General features: G+C 37.3%; 1 protein-coding gene across 1 annotated transcript in view; it reads left to right on the top strand.

Moving 5' to 3' along the window:
* STAM2 (signal transducing adaptor molecule (SH3 domain and ITAM motif) 2) overlaps positions 1 to 18,430 on the top strand; it is a 52,413-nt gene extending 33,983 nt beyond the window's left edge. Inside the window, exons 8-14 of the mRNA XM_011987851.1 lie at positions 3,311 to 3,405; positions 5,401 to 5,483; positions 5,625 to 5,712; positions 6,706 to 6,760; positions 12,150 to 12,303; positions 14,565 to 14,734; positions 18,059 to 18,430. Of these exons, the coding sequence (XP_011843241.1) occupies positions 3,311 to 3,405; positions 5,401 to 5,483; positions 5,625 to 5,712; positions 6,706 to 6,760; positions 12,150 to 12,303; positions 14,565 to 14,734; positions 18,059 to 18,287 (874 nt within the window). The 3' untranslated portion in view covers positions 18,288 to 18,430. The remainder of the gene's footprint in view (positions 1 to 3,310; positions 3,406 to 5,400; positions 5,484 to 5,624; positions 5,713 to 6,705; positions 6,761 to 12,149; positions 12,304 to 14,564; positions 14,735 to 18,058) is intronic.
* Positions 18,431 to 23,228: the final 4,798 nt, after the last annotated feature.

Below are 23,228 nucleotides of genomic sequence, written 5' to 3'. Positions count from 1 at the left end.
ACTGAGGAAGGGTATACATATAGTTGTTGATAGGTTCATATAAAATGCGTGCATCTATTTGGGTTCTCTCGTTTTATATAAAAATTTCTCAAGTTCAGCTTTCCTTTTCAAAATGAAAAGTTAACTTAAAAATATGTTGTAAGAGAAAGAAACTTTTTCCTATCTTACATAGATATTTGCAGATATGATATCTTAGAACTGTCAGTACATCAATACATCAGTTATTTTCTGGCTTTAAGAACTTGGATGATATATAACTCTTTCATCTCTTTCTAGTGCTCATAAATGAAATGGTGTTTCATAATCATAGACATTAATTCATCCATAAGACTCATACTTAAGAATGTCTGTTCAGTAAGTCAGATTTTTGGAAAGGAATAGATAAAATTATCATTATTTCCAGATACTGTGATTTTCCATATAGAAAGTTCAGGAGTCCAATGGACATACTATTTCAAGTGGTAGGAGTTCATCAGGGTTGTTGGATACAAGCTCAACATACAAAACTCAGTAGTATGCTTTAATCACAACTTTTTAGAAAATATAGTAGAAAAAAGGCATTCTCAGTAGTAACAAAAATTATATAAATGATCTAGAAATGAATAAGCCTAACAAAGATACATAAGGTCTTTATGGATTAAATTATAAAATTATTTAAAAGCTATAAAAGGATACAAATATATATTTACACATTATGTTTTATATAAATGTAAATGGAGAAAGATACCATGTTCATAGGGAAGAAACCTTAATATTACAAAGATTTCCTTTTTCTTATATTATTGCATAATTTTGGTGCATTTCCAGTTCAGATCCCAACAGGACTTTTTCCCCAGAGAACTTGAAAAGTAATTTAATGTAAATGTGGAAATTTGAAGGTGTGTAATAAGTGAGAAAGAGTAGTATAGAAAGGGTATTTTCCCTGGCAGGTATTAAGGTACATTAACAAGATGCGTAAATAGATATGTGGACTATTGCAGCAGAATGGAATCTAGAAATAGGCTCATGAACAGATTACTGTTTGAAAGGTAGGGTATTATAAATTAGTAGAAAACATGATGGACTATTTAATAAATTTTGCTGTGATGAATGGCTTTTTTTATAGTACAGATAAAATTTTGATTAGTTTCACATAGTACGTTAAAATTTCATTCCAAATGAACTAAAGACCTAAACATATGAGAGGGAAAAAAAATAGCAAAAACAAACTAAAACTACAGTTAAGTCTATAGGAGAATAGATTTAGGAGTTTTAAGGGTAGAAAAAGGTAAAAGTATAAGCCATGAAAGAAAAGATTGCCAAATTTGATTGCATAGGGGAAAAAAGCCACTGTACAGTTAAGCCATAAACATATACTAAAAAGACAGTGATAGCCTGGAAGAAGGTATCTGCATAATTCAGACAAACAACTGCTGTCCAAAATATATAAAGAACTTCTACAGATCCATGAAAAAAGACAAATGACCCAGTGGGCAAAAATATGAACAGGCAATTTTCAGAAAAGGCAATCTGAATAGCTAGCAAGCACAAGTAGATGCTTGGGAAATGCACGTGCATACAGTGAAATACGATTTCTCTCCTGTCTAATTATCAAGTGTTAGTTGGGAAAATTATCACATATAAGGGAAGATGACATTGTTACATGCAACCGGGGGAAGGAGGAAGGTGAATTTTCACAGCCATTCTAGGGAACATTTGGCAGTATCTAGTAAAATGAAATGCTTATGGCTGGGTGTGGTGGCTCACCTGTAATCCTAGCACTTTGGGAGGCTGAGGCGGGCAGATCACTTGAGATCAAGTTTGAGACCAGCCTGACCAACGTGGCAAAACCCCATCTCTACTAAAAATACAAAAATGAGCCAGGAGTGGTGGTGCATACCTATAGTCCCAGCTACTTGGGAGACTGTGGCAGGAGAATGGCTTGAATCTGGGAGGCAGAGGTTGCAGTGAGCCAAGATCGCGCCACTGCACTCCAGCCTGGGTAACACAGCAAGACCCCATCTCAAAAAAAAAAAAAAAACAAACGAAATATTTATATTCTTAAATCCCAACAAGTTCACGTCTGTGAATAAGTGCAGAGAAATTGTTGCATGTGTGTCTTCAAGTCTAGGATGATCATTACGTTATCTTTATAATGGTGAAAGACTGGAATCAACCTAAATATCCATCTGTACAGGAATGGCTAAATATGGCCCATTCGTGTGATGGAATTTTAATTTAAAAAGAAGCAAAATTTGAAAGAATTAATATATAAAATTAAAAAGATCTGTGTGGATTAGCGTCTATGTCTGTCTGTTTCTATATGGACTTGGCTGTAGACATGTGTAAAAGAACAAAAAACCGACAGGAAGGCTACCAACTTTATTATGGTAGTGTGGTAAGATGGATGTGGCCTGGGATTTGGGGTCATTACTAAAGGGCACTTAAGTGTTTCCTGTTTACTTTTTAATTTTTTAATTTTATTATTTATTTTTTGAGACAGAGTCTCACTCTGTTCCCCAGGCTGGAGTGCAGTGACGTGATCTCAGCTTATTGCAACCTCTGCCTCCTGGGTTAAAGCGATTCTCATGCCTCAGGCTCCTGAGTTGCTGGGATTACAGGCACCTGCCACCACACCCGGCTAATTTTTGTATTTTTAGTAGAGATGGGGTTTTGTCATGTTAGCCCAGCTAGTCTCGAACTCCGGACCTCAGGTGATCCATCCACCTCAGCCTCCCACAGTGCTAGGATTACAGGCATGACCGCACCCAGCCTTACTTTTTTAAAGCCCAGAGTAACAAATGATGAATTGCTAATTGGTTCTAAATTTTTTTTTGTTTGTTTTTTTGAGATGAGTCTTGCTGTGTCACCCAGGCTGGAGTGCAGTGGCGCCATCTTGGCTCACTGCAACCTCTTCCTCCCAGGTTTAAGTGATTCTTCTGCCTCAGCCTCCCAAGTAGCTGGGGCTACAGGTGTGCGCCACCATGCCTGGCTAATTCTTATATTTTTAGTAGAAACGAGGTTTCACCATATTGGCCAGGCTGGTCTCAAACTCCTGACCTCAGGTGATCTGCCCACCTTGGCCTCCCAAAGTGTTGGGATTATAGGCGTGAGCCACCGTGCCTGGCCTGGTTCTAAGTTTAGATATAGGGATGTGGATATTTGTTTTACTTGTACTTTTTAATATTTACTAAATTTAAGAAAAATGACTTAATTATAGCTGCATGTAAACGAAGATATTCAAAGGAGGCTAAATTTAATTTTTAATTCCTCTTTGCTATTGTATTAAAATGTGGGGGAACAAATGATATTTTTTGCACTGTATTTTTAGTGATGCCAATTGGTGGAAAGGAGAAAATCACAGAGGAATAGGACTTTTCCCATCCAATTTTGTAACAACTAATTTAAACATAGAGACTGAGGCAGGTAAGTTAACTTAGAGAACATTAGATCTATTTAAGTTTTTTTCACTTAAATTTTATGATTTGGTTTTGGATGTAAAGTAGATTGGCATTTAACTTTTTGTTTTAAATCATTTCTTTATAGGCATGACAATCTAACCTACTTTTTAACCGAATTAAGGGGTTAATTTAGCCTGTGTCAATCGCAAAAATATTTCCTCTTATTTTACATCTTCTGAGAGTTAGCATACATAGTTAAGTCAGGCATAAAATCATATGTGACCATGCAGGTATTTAAATCAACCTAACTGTGTAGTGTAAGAGGCAGTTCATATCTATTCTGTACAAAGAGTGTTTTGATTCATCAGTGAACCACAGTGGCAAAGCGGGAATGGTGTGGGGAGGTTGTGGTTGGCAAGTGCCGAATATAATTACTGGGTTTAGGAGTACTCCTAAATTTTAGACCTTTCCTCACCTTGATTTGATCCTAGGGAGCTTGAAACAATAATAAAGTAATGTAATCAAGCCACTAAGCTTCCTGGTTCAGATCTGCTGAACTTTAGTCAGTCTGCAGGCACAGACAGTTCCATTTTAGACATTTTAGCCATTGTCAGCGATGCTGAGAAAGCATTCCATTTGTTATTCAGGTAGGGAGGTGGGGGGATCTGAGTGTAAAGGAACAGCTTGTAATAATACTAATGATGATAATTAGAAATAGTTACTGGTTTTTGAGCATTCATTATTTGTCAGGCATTGTGCTAAGTCATTTGTACTTTTGCATTTCAGTCTCACAGTTCTGTGAGATAGCTACTTTTGTTGCCCTGTCTTACAGATAAGGACACTGAGGCTGAGCAGTTATGTGTCTAGTAAGTGATTGAGCCAGGATTCTAAAGTCAGGACAGTCTGACCTTAACACTGACTCACTGAGGGATATATCAGTGCTAATCCTTTCCAGTTCAGGAGAAAGAACTTCAAATGAAAGCATTAGGCATCATGTGTAACATCATCTTTGTATGTATAGAGTGATACATTCAGAAAAATGAAGTCGTGAGAGGTTGTTACTCACTGACGTGAATATAGAGTACTTTGCCATTATTTATACTTTTATTCCTCTTATCTGACTCTCTAAGTAGATAGGAATATTGGAGATACCTTTAAAAAATAACTTTATAGATCATGCTCAGGGGATTCTATACAGCAATTTCTCCTTGACATAGGCTGGAAAGTATTAACAGGAAAAAATATTGTGGGTTTTCAGCTTATCCTTGTGTTATGCTGACTTCTGTTCTTTGAAAGTTAGCCATATGTTTGAAATAAATGGCTAACAGTTGGGATTTAAAATTGTTTGGCTACGTAGGTTTTTATTGTTGTTTTATTTTTACCAAAATTTACTTCGTTAAAATATGGTACATTCTAGCAATACTTCAGGGAACATTTAAATAGTTTTCTGGGTTTGTGTATTTGTAAGTTTTTTTTCAACCTTCATGAAAAACTTTTGTGTTTAGTGTTGTTTTAACTATTATCAAAGTTAGCTTAAAATAAGTTTTATTTTTTGTTCATATAGGCAGTAGTTTTTTTTAATAGAAAGGAAGAGTAGAAGGAACTCATAGATGTAAGTTTGAAATTAGCTAGGTAGATAATAATCTGCTCTCATACATTTATTCACCCCAGTGGTAACTCTCAGTTTTCAGGAAAATGCCTAAAATGTCAGCTGCTGTTAATATTGCACATTTGTTCTGCTAAAATTTTAAGTTCCATGAGGTTAGAGATTCTTGTCTGTTTTATTCACCGGTGTATGTATAAATGCCTGAACAATGCCTGGCACATAATGAGTTCTAAATAAATGTTTGTGAAATAAATGACCAAACGTATGTAATAACATATTGATTATGAAATGTGGTGAATATTTGAAGGACTTCTATTTTTTTTTCTTATGGACAATCATAGGCCACTTATAAATTAATAACTAAAATTACTGTAGTAAATGCTGAGGAACTTAAAATTTACTTTGTTTCTATAGCGGCTGTGGACAAATTGAATGTAATTGATGATGATGTGGAGGAAATTAAGAAATCAGAGCCTGAGCCTGTTTATATAGATGAGGTAGAGTCCCTCTTTTGTTTAATAGTTAAACTATCAAGACATTTAAATGTACTGTCTTTGAGAGTGCTTGGAAAGAGTAATTTCATATTCACTGAAGTTAAAACTCTTGAGTTTTTAAAAAGTGTCCTATTACTTTTTTAGGATAAGATGGATAGAGCCCTGCAGGTACTTCAGAGTATAGATCCAACAGATTCAAAACCAGACTCCCAAGACCTTTTGGATTTAGAAGGTAGTGAATATTAGATATTATTTTAATATTATTTAGTATTTTAGCTATTCATAATGTCTTCAGTTTCTTCTGCCTTGTATTTGCCTCTAGAGGTTAGAAATCTCTGGTGGGGAACAGACTAGTACAGTAAAATAATAAATATTACTCGGAAGGCATTGTCATAAACCTGCAAATCCTTTTCATAAAGGAAGTCTTTGTATTTCTTTAAGCCTACAAGTAAAATTGGCTGAAGATTTTTGCAGTCCAAAAAAGGACAGAATTAAAAATAACAGCAAATCAAATTGAGTCAAAACGTTTAAAATGCTTATTCCTGTTTAATTTTCTTGTATTATGAATTTAAAGGACAAAATTATACATGATCATTGTTAACTTCGTAACATAGTCACTTGATGCATGTTGATGTGTCTTTTAGACTCTTAAGAAATGTGAGAACAATTAAAACGTGTTTTTTTGTTTTTAAAAAAAATCCCTTGGGAGAAGAATCTCTGGTAAATGAATAATCTTTGTTAAATCTTTATAGAAGAAACTTCTGGTTATGAATATAGAATACAGCATTGTGCTCTTTATAGTATCAGTGTTCACATTGGGAAATACACTGTTTAATCTTGAAATGTCTTAAGTAAATGAAAAATCTTCATATCTGATGGGCAAAGGTTACATAATTTATATATTGTGGCTCAAGTTTGTTTTAGTTAACTAATCATAGTTTTCTAGATGTCTTTAAGACTTTGGGATAACTCCAGATTTGACAGTCTGTCAACTTAGTTAATAGTTTCAAAAAAACATAATGAGATTTTTATTTTAAAGTTGACCTTGCTTTTAGTCACATGATAGTAATGTACAGTAGTAGTGCTGAATAGTAGTCTTTCTCTAGCATGAGCTTAATCTCTGTGTATTATGCATAGTGTTGTATATTGGTGCTATATTGTTAAAAATTATTGAAATTGGCTTAAATTGGATTTTCTGTGTTTGTAAGTATTTTTGTATTTACAGATATCTGCCAACAGATGGGTCCAATGATAGATGAAAAACTCGAAGAAATTGATAGGTGAGATTTTTCATGCAAGGAATAAAAAGTATAGTTTTGGGGGGTTCACTTGTTTTTTGGCAAACAGTAAAGTAGGGAAAGTTTTTGTGGAACTATACAATTCATGGAAATTGTTTTTCAGTTTCCCAAACTCTTACAAATTTATAGCAAGGTGGTGCAATAAACTCTGACAAGTTTTATTAAATAAAAATTTTGCGCCGGGCGCGGTGGCTCACGTCTGTAATCCCAGCACTTTGGGAGGCCGAGGTGGGCGGATCACGAGGTCAGGAGATCGAGACCATCCTGGCGAACACGGTGAAACCCCGTCTCTACTAAAAAAATACAAAAAAATTAGCTGGGCGTGGTGGCGGGCGCCTGTAGTCCCAGCTTCTAGGGAGGCTGAGGCGCCGTCTCAAAAAAAAAAAAAAAAAAAATTTAAAAAGAATAAAAATTTTGCATGGCTTACTTTTCAGCAGTCTCTTCTAGCATGCTTCTAGTGATATTAGAACTGCCTGGATCAGTGATAGCCAGTGTGCATACTCTCTAGTATTTTCTGCATGCTCTGCCCATCATTGCCACTGTAGTGATGGACAGCAGTTTTGGCCAACATTGTATAGCACTCTATTTCAGATTTCCTCAAAGCTGGACAGTTTTAGTGAGGATGACCAATTTTGCTTTGCCTTGTCTGATCATCTTCAGAGTCTGCTTTTACCCCAGCACATACTTTCCACTTTTCATAACGAGTTGGAGCCTAGAGTTGATCAACTCCACTGACTTTTTTCTCTTCTTTGAGACCATCCTGCCTTAAGTCCAGGAAGGTCCCCAACTAAGAGCAGCTGCCAAGATAGCTGGGGAGTCAAGTGCTTTTTATTTAAAGATAACAGTTTTCTGGGGGGTTTTTTTGAGATGGAGTTTTGTGCTGATGCCCAAGCTGGAGTGCAGTGGCACGATCTCGGCTCACTGCAACCTCTGTCTCCCAGGTTCAAGCAATTCTCCCGCCTCAGCCTCCTGAGTAGCTAGCACAGGCGTGCACCACCACACCCGGCTAATTTTTGTATTTTTAGTACAGACAGAGTTTCACCATGTTGGCCAGGCTGGTCTCGGACTCCTGACCTCATGATCTGCCCACCTTGGCCTCCCAAAGTGCTGGAATTACATGCGTGAACCACCGTGCCTGGCCAAGAATTGAATTCTTATGAGAAGTGGTACTTATAAAAATTTTAAAATGAAATTTCTCTAGTATTTGAAGCTAAATCATGTCTTCTCTTTTCATTTCTTGTCCTTGTATTTCTTTGTTTCTATTGCTCTTTTAATTTTATCCTACGTAGTTTTCTTTTTCTTTTTCTTTTTCTCTTTTTTTTTTTTGGAGATAGAGTCTTGCCCCGTCACCCAGGCTGGAGTGCAGTGGTGCAATCTCGGCTCACTGCAGCCTCCACCTCCTGGGTTCAAGCCATTCTCTGCCTTAGCCTCCCAAGTAGCTAGGATTACAGGTGCCCGCCACCATGCCCTGCTAATTTTTGTATTTTTGGTAGAGACGGGGTTTCACCATATTAGCCAGGCTGGTCTCGAACTCCTGACCTCATGATCCGCTCACCTCAGCCTCCCAAAGTGCTGGGATTACAGGTGTGAGCCACTGCACCCAGCCTCACACCCAGCTTTTTTTTTTTTTTTTTTTTTTTTTAAAGACAGGGCCTTGCTGTGCTGCCCAGGCTGGTCTCAAACTCTTGGCCTCAAGTGATCTTCCTGCCTCAGCTTCCCAAAGTGTTGGGATTATAGGCATGAGCCACTGTGCCTGGCCCTTATTGTCCTTTAAAAATAGCAGCAACACTGAAGGGTAGACTTTCAAGGTTGAGCTTTTAACTTGGTTCTGCTCCCTTATTTCTCAGCTCTCTATCTGAAGTCAGAGAGAGAACCCTTAGTGAAAGGAAAACAAGGGATAGGGCTTAGTATTCCATCATCATCCCTCTCTAGTGGTATTTATTGAATTAATATATAAACAGCACAAGAAAGAGAGATTAGATAGGGCCAAAATAAGAAGGAGAACAGAAACTACTTCTTTTCTGCCTCTACCAGAGAAGTGCAGTAGCAGCAGGACTTTTCCTAGTCACCAGAGATTGTCATCTTTGTTCCAGGGGACATTTTAAAAATAAATGTGTTGTGTTTTCTAAAGAAATGAAAAATCTGTGTGTCAATTGACAGTAGTTTTGCCATATTTTAGAGAAAGCATTAAATATCTCCTTACACATCTACTTTGTTTCAATGCAGGATGTTAATGGTTAGTGAATAATCAAACTGGAAAAGATTAAAAAGTATTACAGATGTGGCTGTATGTTTAGTTCAGACACAATTTTTTTTAATGTTTTGTATTTTCAATTTGAAGTTGAGTGCACGGATGCAGAACCCATGGACATGGAGGACTGAGTGTGTGTCCACACATTCTACAATGAAAATCATTGTCCTTGATAATTATCCCTTGATATGAACAGATATTATAATATATAATGAAAAAAGGCAGAAGCTATGACAATTTAATCTTATTTTTGGTTCGTAAAAATAATTTTGTTAAAGGAAAAGATCTAGAAGAATTAAAAGTCAAGAGTGAGGCCGGTGTGGGGGCTCACACCTATAATCCCAGCACTTCAGGAGGCTGAAGTGGGAGGATCATCAGAGCCCAGGAATTTGAGACCAGCTTGGGCAATACAGTGAGACCCCATCTCTAAAAAAAAAAATTTTAACAATTAGCTGGGCTTGGTGGTATGCACCTGTGGTCCCAGCTCCTCAGGAGGCTGAGGTGGGAAGATTGCTTGAGCCTGGGAGGTCAAGGAGGCTGCAGTGAGCCACAGTTGCACCACTGCACTCCAGTCTAGGTGACACAATGAGATCCTGTCTCAAAAGAAAAAAAAAATCAAAGTGACCATTCTGATGTTAGTTAATTTTTTGAGTGAGAACTCAATCATTAACCAGTTTTCTTACCAGTTTCAGTTTTTGAATAGGCCAACTGGCATTTTTTCTTGTTCCATGGCCACAGCTGCAGATGCAGCTCCTGTTCTGGGAAATGTTTCCTGTTCTTCAACAAATTCTTATTGACTGTTATTTACCCTTGTCAAGTATTCAAAGATGAATAAAATACCAATTTTTCCCTTCAATGGATCATTGCGTTTGTTATTCCTGCTGAGAAAAACAACTCTACTGTTAGAAAGTTAAATTGTACATTTCATTTCTGTCATTTTACAGAATGAAATTTTGTAGCATTTTATCACCCTAAGAAATTATATTGAGTAAACATGTAAATTGACTCCAAAAAAGTTTAGGTAGATTTATTGAAGAGAGATTCATAGTCTGGCCTTAACTATGTTCCAGACTATTCTAATCTTATTTCCTCCTGTCCTCCAAAGATAATTTTCTACCATCTGATCAAGTTGCTCTTTTGCCTTATTACTCTGGGATTGTGTCTCAAATCTTTAAGGGGATTTCAAACGCAGTGATCACGTCTTCCTACTGCATTTTTCTGTTGTTTCATCAACATACTGGGTTTTGTGGATTTCCTACAGTTAAATTTTAGTTATGCATTTGTTAGCATGGCACTAATTTCTGTAGCTTTCTGGGTGGCTCGTAACTCTTATTTTTGATAATAGAGTTTGACCTGCTTAATGCAGTCATTCCTACCAGAGAGGGAACAAACTTTTTGTTGTTGTTGTTCAGACGTAAAAGACTAGTAGAAGAACGGTGACAAATCTTGATAGGACTCAGTGGCTGTTTACTTGGTAGTCCTGTGTCTGTGTGCCTCTGCTTGTTGCCTCTCTGTGTTTATGTAGAAAGAACCACATTTCAATAAAAAGGCTTGTGGATGTTTCAGGCCAGATGAAAAGTGGTTGCTTAACTTTTATAAATTTGACAGTGCAAAGAGAGTTCTTTATTACTCCCAGGGGAACAGACAAAATTGTTTCAAGTAGGAAGAGTCTGCTCTGAAGCTTCTTGGTCATATTTGAAGATGCTTTTATTTGGATTTGTTGTTACTACATAATAGAGTATTGGTTTACTTACTTTCTCAAAATCAACCAACAAACGAGCTGTAGAGACTAGTCTTACACATTGTTTTTACTTGGATTTTCATGGGTAATTATTTAAGTAGGTTTTTTTTTTAGTTGATATTTTTATGGATATAAACAAATGAAAATGTGTGTGATTTTTTTTTTTTTAACAAGTGTTTTTAAATTTCCATCATATCGTGTACTTCATAGAGGTTCTGGGCCTTGCCTGGGTACTTTCTTTTATTGAGATTTATAATTCAGGCCCAGATTCTTACCCAAATTGAGAATTTTCTTTTTAATAATTGAATTCTCAAAATAAAACTGGAATGTGTGAAAGTAAATTCTCTCAGCACCAAAATTATGAATTGATTGCATTTTATGAGGCATGGAAAGGACTTTTCCCTAATATTATAAAGTCATTTTGTCACTGGTAGAGGATTATGACTGCAGGTTGTCCAGGTTCTTGGCATTTTGAAGAAAGAATTGGACAGAATGCCCAGCAAAGGAAAGAAAGATCGAAGCAACAGAAGAACAAAAGCAGAGATTTATTGAAAACGAAAGTACGCCCCACAGTGTGGGAGTGGGCCTGAGCAGCAGCTTAAGGACCCGGATACAGAACCTTCTTGGGTCCAAGTACAGTACCCCCTAGAAGTTTCCCATTGGCCGCTTCATGCTCACCTCATGTAAATGAAGTGGAAGTTCACGATCAGTCTGGTTGCAGAAAGCAGCCAACCAGAGGCTGAAATGAAGTTACAAAGGTCACAGTGCTGTGCAACCATCTGATTGGTTGCAAAAAGCAACCAATTAGAGGCTAGGGAGAAGTTACAGTTATGCTTGTATGCAAAGGAAGACTCCGCCCACAGTCAGTCTGACTGGTTGTGGACAGCAACCATTCAGAGGCTGGAGCAGCCATTCAGAGGCTGGTTGTGGACAGCAACCATTCAGAGGCTGAAGTTACAAAGTTGCAAACGAAGATTGGACTTGTAATCAGTCTGATTTTTTTCGGACACCCAATTTCCCATCTGCTGCACAGAAAACGTGGGGAGTTTGCAAAGGGAGCAGCCTCTGGTCCTTTTGTTACTTAGGTGTGGAAAGTTAGGGTTGGTTTTCCTTTCAGTGTAGTTACAAGAAGTCAGCTTGAAAAACAGCCTTAGATTCCCTGCCTCCAGACCCTATTTTCCTGCCTTAGTATCAGGCTAGCTAGTACAAGGATTAAGCAGTTCTTCCTCTCAGTTTCCCTTTGTGAATATTCTTTCATTAAATATAAAATAGCCTTTTGATATATGAATAGAAATTGTGCTAAATTTAAAAAATAATTCATATTACTAAACAGATGCTAAAAACTAGAAGAGTATTATAATACTTTTCTTCTACATCAGGAAGCATTCAGAATTGTCTGAATTGAATGTAAAAGTCCTGGAAGCTCTGGAACTATATAACAAATTGGTGAATGAAGCACCAGTGTACTCAGTCTATTCAAAGCTCCACCCTCCAGCACATTACCCACCTGCATCATCCGGGGTTCCAATGCAGGTGAGCATGTTTTTTGAGAACATTTTCTAAATTATAAACAAGTTTTAAAGTAAAAGAAAGTGTTTTACAGCATAGTATTAAGATTTCTTTTGTATGTAAATAAAATTACAAAATTTATCTTTGATTGTTTCAGTAAATATTGACTGAACAATTAACATTCACCAGAACAACTTAGACAGATACTGACATTTCACAAATACATTATAGTTCAGTTTTAACATGGATGAAAAGACCATTAAGTATGTGAGGGTAGTTCTGGTTCTTCATATGCTTTTGTAAGTATAAAGCATAAATCTTTTATGTAAGTATAAATCCTTTTTGTAAATGTGGAGTATAAATCTTTTGATTTCGGATGGTACCTAGCATATCAGAAGTTCCCCGGGTACCAACACTTTGCTGCTGCTCAACAAGATTTAACATTTCTTTACAAATTTTCATAAAGATTTATTTGACTCACATGATTATTAACAGGCACAATGAACTTCTAGAGTATGCTTTATACTTCCTTTACTTAGCTGCATGACTTAAATTGTTAAAAATTTGTGCATAGCAAAGATATGATACACATCTAGGAGGTACAGACTCCATAAGCCATCCATGAACATCCGTAAGCCATCTTTTTCCAGTACTTTTCACCTTCTTTGTGTGCTTGCCATATGAAGTGAATACTTTATATTTGTCAGTATCCCCATTCAGAAGCATTTTGAAATTTCAGCCAGTTAGCCAATTGAATTCAGAATGAGCTTGGATGAGCAAAATGCATGTTAATTTATGAACACTGGTATCTAAAGGTACATGTGAAGGAGACACCAAGGAGAAAGGGTAGAATGTGGGTGAATAATTTAGATGACTTGACACAACATAATTGTTAAGTAAAAAAAGAATAGTCACTATGGTAACTGTCACGTCAGACAAGATACATTTATCAAATGTGCCATGCCTTGATCTTTTTGAAAATTAGGAGGGTAAGAAAGATTTCTGGCTGCAAAAGACATTTGGGAGTTACTCAGTTTGCTTCTGTTTTCAGAGTTGTTTGCTGCTGCTGTGAACGTGGGACAAAAAGCAGTGTCTGCATCGTTGTATGATAAAACTGTGTTGGCTTTTTTATGTGTCTGTAAAGGGTTATTTGCTATTCTGTGTCAGGTTTTGGTGTTTACTTGCATTCTACTTACTGTGTTTTGCCAAGCACAACTCATTTCTCTGAAAAGTTAACTTTCTGTTTGATTCCTCACTATTCACTCGAGCATTTGAAATATTCAAAAGTTTCTATTCTAATTTGACAAAAATACATCTCTACTAGAAGCAATTGGGGTAACAAGTTAGTTGTATCTGTGTAGGCTACTCAGGAACCCTAAACTGCAGAAGAAGCTGATTCTCACAGTCTCAGCCTATTGTCAGTAGATTGTTACATGTCTACTAAGGAGGTAATGTGATTGTACTTAATATAGCTTATTTGGGATTTCTAGCATTCTAAATTTTCAGATAAATGGTCTTTGCTTTAAAAAATAGCTTAATTTAAAACTGGATTGATGATCATTATGGTATGATATGATATTAAATGTGTGCATTGTTTTGATGCTATATATAGTAGACAGGTGGTAGACCCTGTCCTTAAGGAGCTGTTGTCCTGAAAATAAGTAGGGCACATATAAATGTCCAAAGAGACCTAAACCATTTTTGCTCTTTCCTGAGGATACATGTCTTTTACCAATAACTCTTCCTTACTTTTGTCCTGTTTGTCTTAAAGGTAAGAGATAAAGTAGACATTGCCAGGGAAGCCCTGGCATCCTTATACCGTTTCTTTTTCAGCTTGTTCTTTTAAGTTTCATTCTTAGGAAGGAGTTGGATGAGTCATCCTGGGATGAGGGTAAAGAAGGTTATCATTCTTATAGTGACTTTAAGTGATGGTGGGCTTCCCTTCAAGGGAGTGTACAGTTTTCTGTGGCTCTACAACAAGACATGTTTACTGAGTAATAGGCAACCTGGATAGATGGCAATCCACTACTTAAAAGTATACCACCTGTCTTTCTCCCGGCTCTCTGTAAAAATAAAAGAACAGCCAAACAAATCAAATTTCCATAGATATGGCACTGTGATTTGACAGCTCACCACTTTTAGTTCTAAGATGGATAGATTGGTAGAATCAGATTGCTTCCCAAAGACATATAGTTTCTTTCCTTTAAGTCTTTTAACATTTTAAATATATTATTAGGCACATGTTTGGGAGATTCGTGAATCAACTTTTTCTTTCTGATTAATAGACATATCCAGTTCAATCACATGGTGGAAACTATATGGGTCAGAGCATTCACCAAGTAACTGTTGCCCAAAGCTATAGCCTAGGACCCGATCAGATTGGTCCACTGAGATCTCTGCCTCCAAATGTGAATTCCTCAGTGACAACACAGCCTGCTCAAACGTCATATTTAAGGTAAGTTTTGGGAGCTGTGCTAATTTTATAATTATATGTGTTAATTTTCCTAGATTTTCAGAATGGGAATATATAGACCCTTATTAAGATGAAGTTACAGAACTGTTTATTCATAATCCTGTGAAGTGGAATGGTGTTACCTTAGCTTTGCTACCCATACTGAGATTATTGCCCGCCCTTAAGCTTACAGTCTGCATCCCTGGGACAAAATAAAGCTAATTGTCCTTTATGAGACTAAGCCTATTATGTGCTTAGCACTGTGCTATAATCAGCCTGTGAAGTAGCCCCAGACTTATTTGTCTGCATGTACTCCTAAAAATTAGAAAACTGTTGTTACTTTGACCCTTAAAAAGAAGCGTGTTTGAACTGTGGAATTTGTAGTTCAGGTTTTTTTTGTTTTGCTTTGTTTTTTTGAGACAGAGTCTCCCTCTTTCACCCAGGCTGGAGTGTAGTGGCTAGATCCCTGCTCACTGCAACCTCTGCCTCCCAGGTTCAAGCAATTCTCCTGCCTCAGCCTCCTGAGTAGCTGGGATTACAGGCAGGTGCCACCACGCCCATCTGATATTTTTGTATTTTTAGTAGAGACGGGGTTTCAGCATGTTGGTGAGGCTGGTCTCAAACTCCTGACCTCGTGATGATCCACCCGCCTCAGCCTCCCAAAGTGCTGGGATTATAGGTGTGAGCCGCCGTGCCTGGCCAACAAGGGGTTTTTTGTTTTTTTTTTTTAAGACAAGGTCTCACTCAGTCACCCAGGCTAGAGTGCAGAGGCATGATCTCAGCTCACTACAGTCTTGACCTCCCGGTCTCAAGCTATCCACCCTCCTCAGCCCCTCGAATAGCTAGGACTACAGGCGAGCACCACCATGCTCTGCTAATTTTTGTATTTTTTTGTCAAAGTGGGGTTTCGCCGTGTTGCCCAGGCTGGTCTCAAACTCCTGAGCTCAAGGAATCCGCCTGCTATGGCTTCTCAAAGTGCTAGGATTATAGGCATGCACCACTGCACCCAGCGCTGTATTTCTGTTTTTTAATAAAAACACTTCTACTCTGAGAGTTGTATTTAAATCTTTCTTTCTATTCACTTTGCTTAACCATACAAAATGTTCATTCAATATAATCATATGTAGATGATCTGTAAGGTCCCTTCCCACCCTCAAACTCCATGAGTATGAATTTTAGATATTTTATGAATATTAAATAAATCTGTTCAGATTAGTGTTCAGTTAGAATAAAATATAAAATTTTGCTGTCCTTGGTAACACTAGGAATATGGAGAAAAAAGTGGTGTAGTGTTGAAACTAATTCTCTTTTATTGCAAGCAGTATATTTGGTGGAATTTAAAATTATGTAATTTTGGCCGGGCGCGGTGGCTCAAGCCTGTAATCCCAGCACTTTGGGAGGCCGAGACGGGCGGATCACGAGGTCAGGAGATCGAGACCATCCTGGCTAACATGGTGAAACCCCGTCTCTACTAAAAATACAAAAAACTAGCCAGGTGAGGTGGCGGGCGCCTGTAGTCCCAGCTACTCCGGAGGCTGAGGCAGGAGAATGGCGTAAACCCGGGAGGCAGAGCTTGCAGTGAGCTGAGATCCGGCCATTGCACTCCAGGCCGGGCTACAGAGCAAGACTCCGTCTCAAAAAAAAAAAAAAAATTATGTAATTTTTTTATTGAAACTTTTTTTTAGATGGAGCTTTATCACCCCGGCTGGAGTACAGTGGTGTGATCATAGTGCACTGCAGCCTCCAACTTCCGGGCTTAAGGAATCTTCCAACCTCTGCCTCCTGAGTAGCTGAGACCACAGGCACATACTACGCCCAGCTAATGTTTTTAATTTTTTGTAGAGATGGGTATAGTCATGTTGCCTGGGCTGGTCTCAAACCAGGCTAGCCCAAGCAATTCTCTCACCTTGGCCTCCCAAAATGCTGGGATTAGAGGCATGAGCCTCTGAGCACAGCCCTAAAACTGCCGGGCGCAGTGGCTCACGCCTGTTTTATTTATATATATATACACACACACACACGTATATATATGTATACGTATATATGTGTGTGTCTGTGTGTGTGTATATATATATATTTTTTGTGTGTGTGTGAGACGGAGTCTTGTTCTGTCACCCAGGCTGGAGTGCAGTGGCGCGATCTCGGCTCACTGCAAACTCCGCCTCCCGGGTTCATGCCGTTCTCCCACCTCAGCCTCCCGAGTAACTGGGACTATAGGCGCCCGCCACCACACCCGGCTAATTTTGTTTTTGTATTTTTAGTAGAGACAGGTTTCACTGTTAGCCAGGATGGTCTCGATCTCCTGACCTCGTGATCCGCCCGTCTCGGCCTCCCAAAGTGCTGGGATTACAGGTGTGAGCCACCGCATCCGGCCAAAATTATATATATATTTTTAAGAGAAATGTATGCCATAGTAGTTATAGGAACAAACAAGTCTTGCAATTTGGTGTGATTTTTCAGCTTAGTTTGTGAAATGTCAATAAAGAAATAGTTTCGGAGTATCGTGAGGGTAGATTTTGGGCCCTATGCAGACTACACTGTTTTCCTTTTAAAAGTAGAAAGTCCTTACTGAAGGAAAGCTTGAAAGAGGTTTACAGAGAAGAGGCGGACTTCTTTGTGCTGGATTGGGAGTTGCAGAGGGAGAATATAGGCTAAAAGTGGCATCTTGAGCCAGGACTCCATTCTCATTGCAACTGGCCAAGGGTACTTCAGTCAAGAACAGTTTACATCTCCTCAGATGGTTTCTGAATGTTTTTAGTTAGAGATTCTGGAGAAGGGAAGTTAAACTGGTCTTAGAATCTTACATTTTGTTTGTTTTCAAGTACCTCTCTCTTCTTACCAATATAAAAATTACATTAACAAGCTCGGCATGGTGGCTTATGCCTGTAATCCCAACACTTTGAGAGGCCGAGGCCAGGGGATCACTTGAGTCCAGGAGTTTGAGACCATCCTGGGCAACATAGCAAGACCCAGTCTCTACAAAAAGAAATTTTTTTAAATTAGTCTGGACTAATTTAAATCTTTTAAAAATAGCCCCAGCTACTCAGGAGGCTGAGGCAGGAGGATTGCTTGAGCCCAGGAGTTCGAGAATGCAGTGAGCTATGATCTGCACCCCAGCCTGGGCAACAGAGCAAGATCCCATCTCAAAAAAAAAGAAAGAAAATTTGATTAACAGTATTCAATGGCTGGAATGATTAAATTGTAATCAGAACAGCAGAGCTACATAAACTTGAAGATGGAAAAGGCATTTTTGTCATGATGATCTCTTAACTGTAACCTAGATATTGCAAAGTAAATATAGTTTTCTTTTTAAAATTTTGTTTGTAGCACTGGACAAGACACTGTTTCCAATCCTACTTATATGAACCAGAACTCTAACCTACAGTCAGCTACTGGTACAACTGCTTACACTCAGCAAATGGGGATGTCTGTGGATATGTCATCTTATCAGAACACTACTTCCAATTTGCCTCAACTGGCAGGCTTTCCGGTGACAGTTCCAGCTCATCCAGTTGCACAGCAGCACACAAATTACCATCAGCAGCCTCTCCTTTAGAAACAAAGCAAGCATTTTCTTGAAAGCCTTCATAAGTGTATTATTCAATCCTTGTGATACCAACCTGAAAATATTAAAACTTTTTTTCCTCTTAACTCGAAAGGACCATGAATAAATAAAGCACAAAAACCTCTCTTACTCTACAAGGCCATAAAGGTTCTTTTTTTCAGTCCGGTTTGTTTGAAGTCAATCTTTTGATCAGAGGCAGCTTAAAGATGCTTTCAGTTAGTTTTGTCTTACTTTCAGTTTTCTCTACATAAATCTAGATACCCTTTAAGTAGCCTTGTGACACTAAACAGTATGAGATAGGAGTATTAAAATATTATTTTAAGGAAACCACTGTTTCCCCCTAAAATGTCATAAGAGCACTGAAGAACTTGAAATATTTTTTTTCAGAGTTTCTCACACACTGTTATTTTAAAAGCCTAACTTTTGTGTGTGTAAGCATTTAGCTTGCCAGCATATTTCTTTTTGGCTCCTTAAATTGCAGTTGTGTTTGCAGTATTGTCACTTTTGCTCTCGCTGTTACGTTAAATAATAATTAGCATATAATTGTCTACAGAAGCAAGAGCAATCTGGAAGGAACAAAAATGTTTTCTGTGATTAACAGTGAAGACCTTGTAAATGCAGATGTGTGATAAAGCATTTAGTTAGTCCCCCAAACAGTCATGCCAACTGTGAAGGATTATCCCACGAAACATTTCCATTCCCTGAGGAAAAACATTTTGTTTCCTATATGTATCTCTGGTATTTACAGTTGTCACTAATAACCTTTTCAGGTGACTTTGGCTATTCCTAATGAAGATATGGTTCATTTGTTTTCCTTCCTGGAATGTGGTGTGCAGAGATGCTGCATACGCTTTTTATGGGATTGCGTGTGAATTTGAGCCATGAGACATTCCTAATAATTTGTTGTGAGATATACCAAGCATGGATGATAAGTGTGTTTTTAGTGATGTATTGTTTTTTTAAAGAAGTCAAATCACTTGCACCATTGCTAAACTGTCAACATACCAAGCTGTTGAAAAAAATTGACGATTTCTTTCAGAAGTAATTCTCAGCCTGTGCAATAATAGCAGATGATGACTTCATAGAAGGTGACAGATTGATAGGGAGGCTATTGAAGCAGTTTTTCTGCAGCCTGCATTTTGAGTTAGTTTATAGTGCTAATAGATTCTATATAACTGTGGGAGTTTGGTAGTAAACAAATAGGGATTGTTTTCTCTCCTAAAAATTTGCACACTACTTCATTATCTACCAACTTTTTACATATTGGAAAATAGAAATTGCAAATACATATGCATATGGAAACATATTCAGACTGGGAAAAACAATGGACATTAGTTTTTAAAAAGTTACTTACATGGAAGCAAGATTTCTATATTTGTGTTTTTAAAGAAGGCTGTTAGTCTTTCTACTAAATCCATTTCAAGCTAATTCTCTGAAAATGTTGCCGTTTATCTACAGAAATTTGATTATAAATATGTTCCTTTTTCAAAGAAACTATCCTAGAACAAAATAGTCTATATGGTACGTGATCTACATTTAAGTGGAAAAATTAGCAGTATTTGAAAGCTCAGTTTATGTCATTAACTTCAGATACAAATAACTGAACAGAAAGTTTTAACCTTTAATATTTCGTGTTCTGTTTTTGAGTATTTTCCTTTATGTTAATTCACTTATATACTTCTGAATGGCACCTTACTTTTTGGAAACAAATCTTCTGTTCTTTACAAAATAATAATTTTTAAAAAACATTTAAAAAAATCCAAAGATGCTCTTGATAATAGTCAACATTTGCATATATATGGAATTTCTTACATTTTTCTCCCGAACTGTATTTAATAAACTTATTTTAATGTTTGTGTATTTCATGTATAATTGTGATCTCAGTTATAAAAGCTTAATTCAGCATGTTTTTGAGCCAGTATAAATACTGCACACCCACTAAATTGGGATCAGCCATTATAAATAATGTAGTTTTAGAATAATAAAACATGACATATATATATAGTATATATTGGCATTTATCAGTGAAAGTTTATACATGCAGAAGTTTTTTTCCCTCTTAAATTAAAAATTATTTTTTGCCATATGTAATAAATTTTGTGTTGCAGGCTGTCGAAAGATAAAAATGATTTTAAATCTGTGTACTGATGATTCTTTCGGTGTTAAGAAACACAGGGTTATTTTCTTTCCTTTTTATGAGCTTATGGATTCTATTTATATTAAGACCTGTTTATGATTGTTTTCTGCCAAAGGAATTGTCTAACTTCAGATTTCTACATTGGGTTCATACTTACTGTTTTATATCAGAAATAAAAAAATAGCTTCTGCTTTTTCATATGAAATCTTGGTACATCAGAAAGAATTCCTGAAAATTTATAATAGAATGAATTTTATTAATGTAGAAAAATACCCTGGGGTGTTAAAATATATGAAGTGTGGGATATATTCTTATAGTTTGTAAAATGTAGTCAATCAATATTGTCTTCTAATTTGGTAATTTATTTATAAAATTACTTAAACATTAGGTAATTATATTTGTTAGGATTTGAAATTATTTGTAGTTAAATTGTCATGCTATTTGAAATAATTGATACTTGACTACGTAATACATTTTACTGTATGTTTTGAAGATGATTATAATTTCACCTTTCAAAATGTAAAAAATCAATTTTAAATGTTTTAAAAACATATAGCTTAGGGATTTTTTTAAAAAGGCTTTCTTAGTAAAACACATAAATTTAAAAGCTCCTGAGTTCTAGGAGAGGGCTTATTGAATTGTTATGAGAAAGCTGAAGTTACTTTAACAAGTAATAAATTATAAATAGCACTGATCTATAATGCTTTATTTCTATCAGAAGGTACTTTTTCTTCATTCATCATCAGTTTTAGCCAGTAAATAAATGGGTATACTTACTTTTAGAGATTTGATTTTTTTCTTGTTGTTTGGTTTAGTTTTCTTTCAAAAATTAAAGGTATATTTCTAAAAGTTTTCTCCAGAGGCCAGCTACAGTGGCTCATGCCTGTAATCCCAGCACTTTGGGAGCCTGAGGTGGGAGGATCGCTTGAGGCTAGGAGTTTGAGACCAGCCTGGCAACATGGCAAGACCCTATCTCTGCAAAAATTTTAAAACTTAGCCAGGTGTGGTAGTGCACCTGTAGTCCCAGCTAGTCAGTAGGCTGAGGTGGGAACATTGCTTGAGGCTGCAGTGAGGTGTGATCACACTACTGCACTCTGGCCTGACAGAGTGAGATCCTGTCTCAAAAAGAAACTTCCCCAGAAGAAGAATTCAGATTTTATCAAGCTGAATTAAAATTTGAGTCTTTTTAAAAAATCTTACTGTGTCAAAAGAGGCATTATGTTGCTTATGTGATATAGTGAATAGCGTCCCCCCAAATTTCATGTACACCTGGACTGTCACAATGTGACTTTACAGTAGCCACCCCCCACCCCCACCCTTATCTGTGGTGGATACATTTGCAAGATCCCCAGTGGATGACTGAAACCACAGATAGTACTGAACCTTATATATACTGTTTGTTTTCTTATGCATACGTACCCCTATGATAAAGTTTATGAATTTGGCACTTAAATTAACAGCAGAACTAATAAGATGAAAGAGTTGTGACAATATACTCTAATAAAAATTATTTAAAATGTATGAAATGTTTATTTCGGACTATGGTTTAATTAGGGTAACTGAAAGTATAGAAAGTGAAATCGTGGGCCGGGCGTGGTGGCTCACGCCTGTAATCCCAGCACTTTGGGAGGTCACGAGTTTGAGACCAGCCTGGCCAACATGGTGAAACCTTGTCTCTTACTAAAAATACAAAATTAGCTGTGTGTGGTGGCACATAACTGATCACAGCTACTTGGGAAGCTGAGGCAGGAGAATCGCTTGAACCTGGGAGGCGGAGGTTGCAGTGAGCCAAGATCACGCCATTGCTCTCCAGCCTGGACAACAAGAATGAAACTCCATCTCAAAAAAAAAAAAAAAAAATGTGAAATCCTGGTTAAGGGTGAACTACTGTATTTGGAAATAGGGTCTTTGCAGATATAATTAGGTAAGGATCTTGAGGCAAATTTATCCTGGATTTAGGATGGGCCCTAAATCCAATGCCTAGTGTCCTTACAAGAAGAGAAGACACACACAAATGAAAAGAGACTATGTGAAGGTGGCAGTGAAAGTTACAGTTATGCTACCAGAGGGCAAGGACTACCTGGAATCACCAGAAGTTGGAAGAGGCAAAGGATTCCTCCCTCCATAGAGCCTTCAGAGGGAGCATGGCCTTGCTAACACCTTGATTTCAGACTCCAGAAATGTGAGAGAACAAATTTCGGTTGTTTAATTGTTATAGCAGTCCTGGGGAATTCAGACATGGGTAAAAGTGTACAGTGAAATCTGAGTACCAAGCACTCAAGACTTTGATAAGATTGCTTAGAATTGATGCAGGAATTCTGAGAAAGATGTCTGTAGTCCGGTGGCAGTCTTTTTATTTTTGCTAAACTATAATGATATTGCATGGGTAGATGAAACTAAGACCTCTGTTAATCCCATAATCCTATTTCTTGATTTTTAAATACCACATCTACATTTCAACAATTGATTTCATTATGCCAGAGGTGTTTACAGTTAGTAAGATTGTAACTGACTTGCATTTTCATCTGCTCCTCTGCTCATCTTGAGCAGTAGTTATTGAATGACAGGAGAAATGTTCAAAGCCAAACAGAGATGAAGAAGAAACAAAAAAACTGGATGGATATTCCCCCTCAAAAGCTACTCAAGAATGGAGGTTTGGTCTTGTTCTTAGCTTTACACCATTTTATATCCTAATAAAGGCTTTCCAGTTGGCTGGGCGTTGTGGCTCACCCTGTAATCCCAGCACTTTGGGAGGCCGAGATGGGAGGATTGCTTGAGGCCTGGAGTTGGAGGTC

The sequence above is a fragment of the Mandrillus leucophaeus genome, unplaced genomic scaffold (genome assembly GCF_000951045.1).
Source record: "Mandrillus leucophaeus isolate KB7577 unplaced genomic scaffold, Mleu.le_1.0 Scaffold318, whole genome shotgun sequence".
Classification (NCBI taxonomy): Eukaryota; Metazoa; Chordata; class Mammalia; order Primates; family Cercopithecidae; genus Mandrillus; species Mandrillus leucophaeus.
Note: the sequence above shows the minus strand (reverse complement) of the source record. Positions and strands in the feature narration are given on the sequence as shown.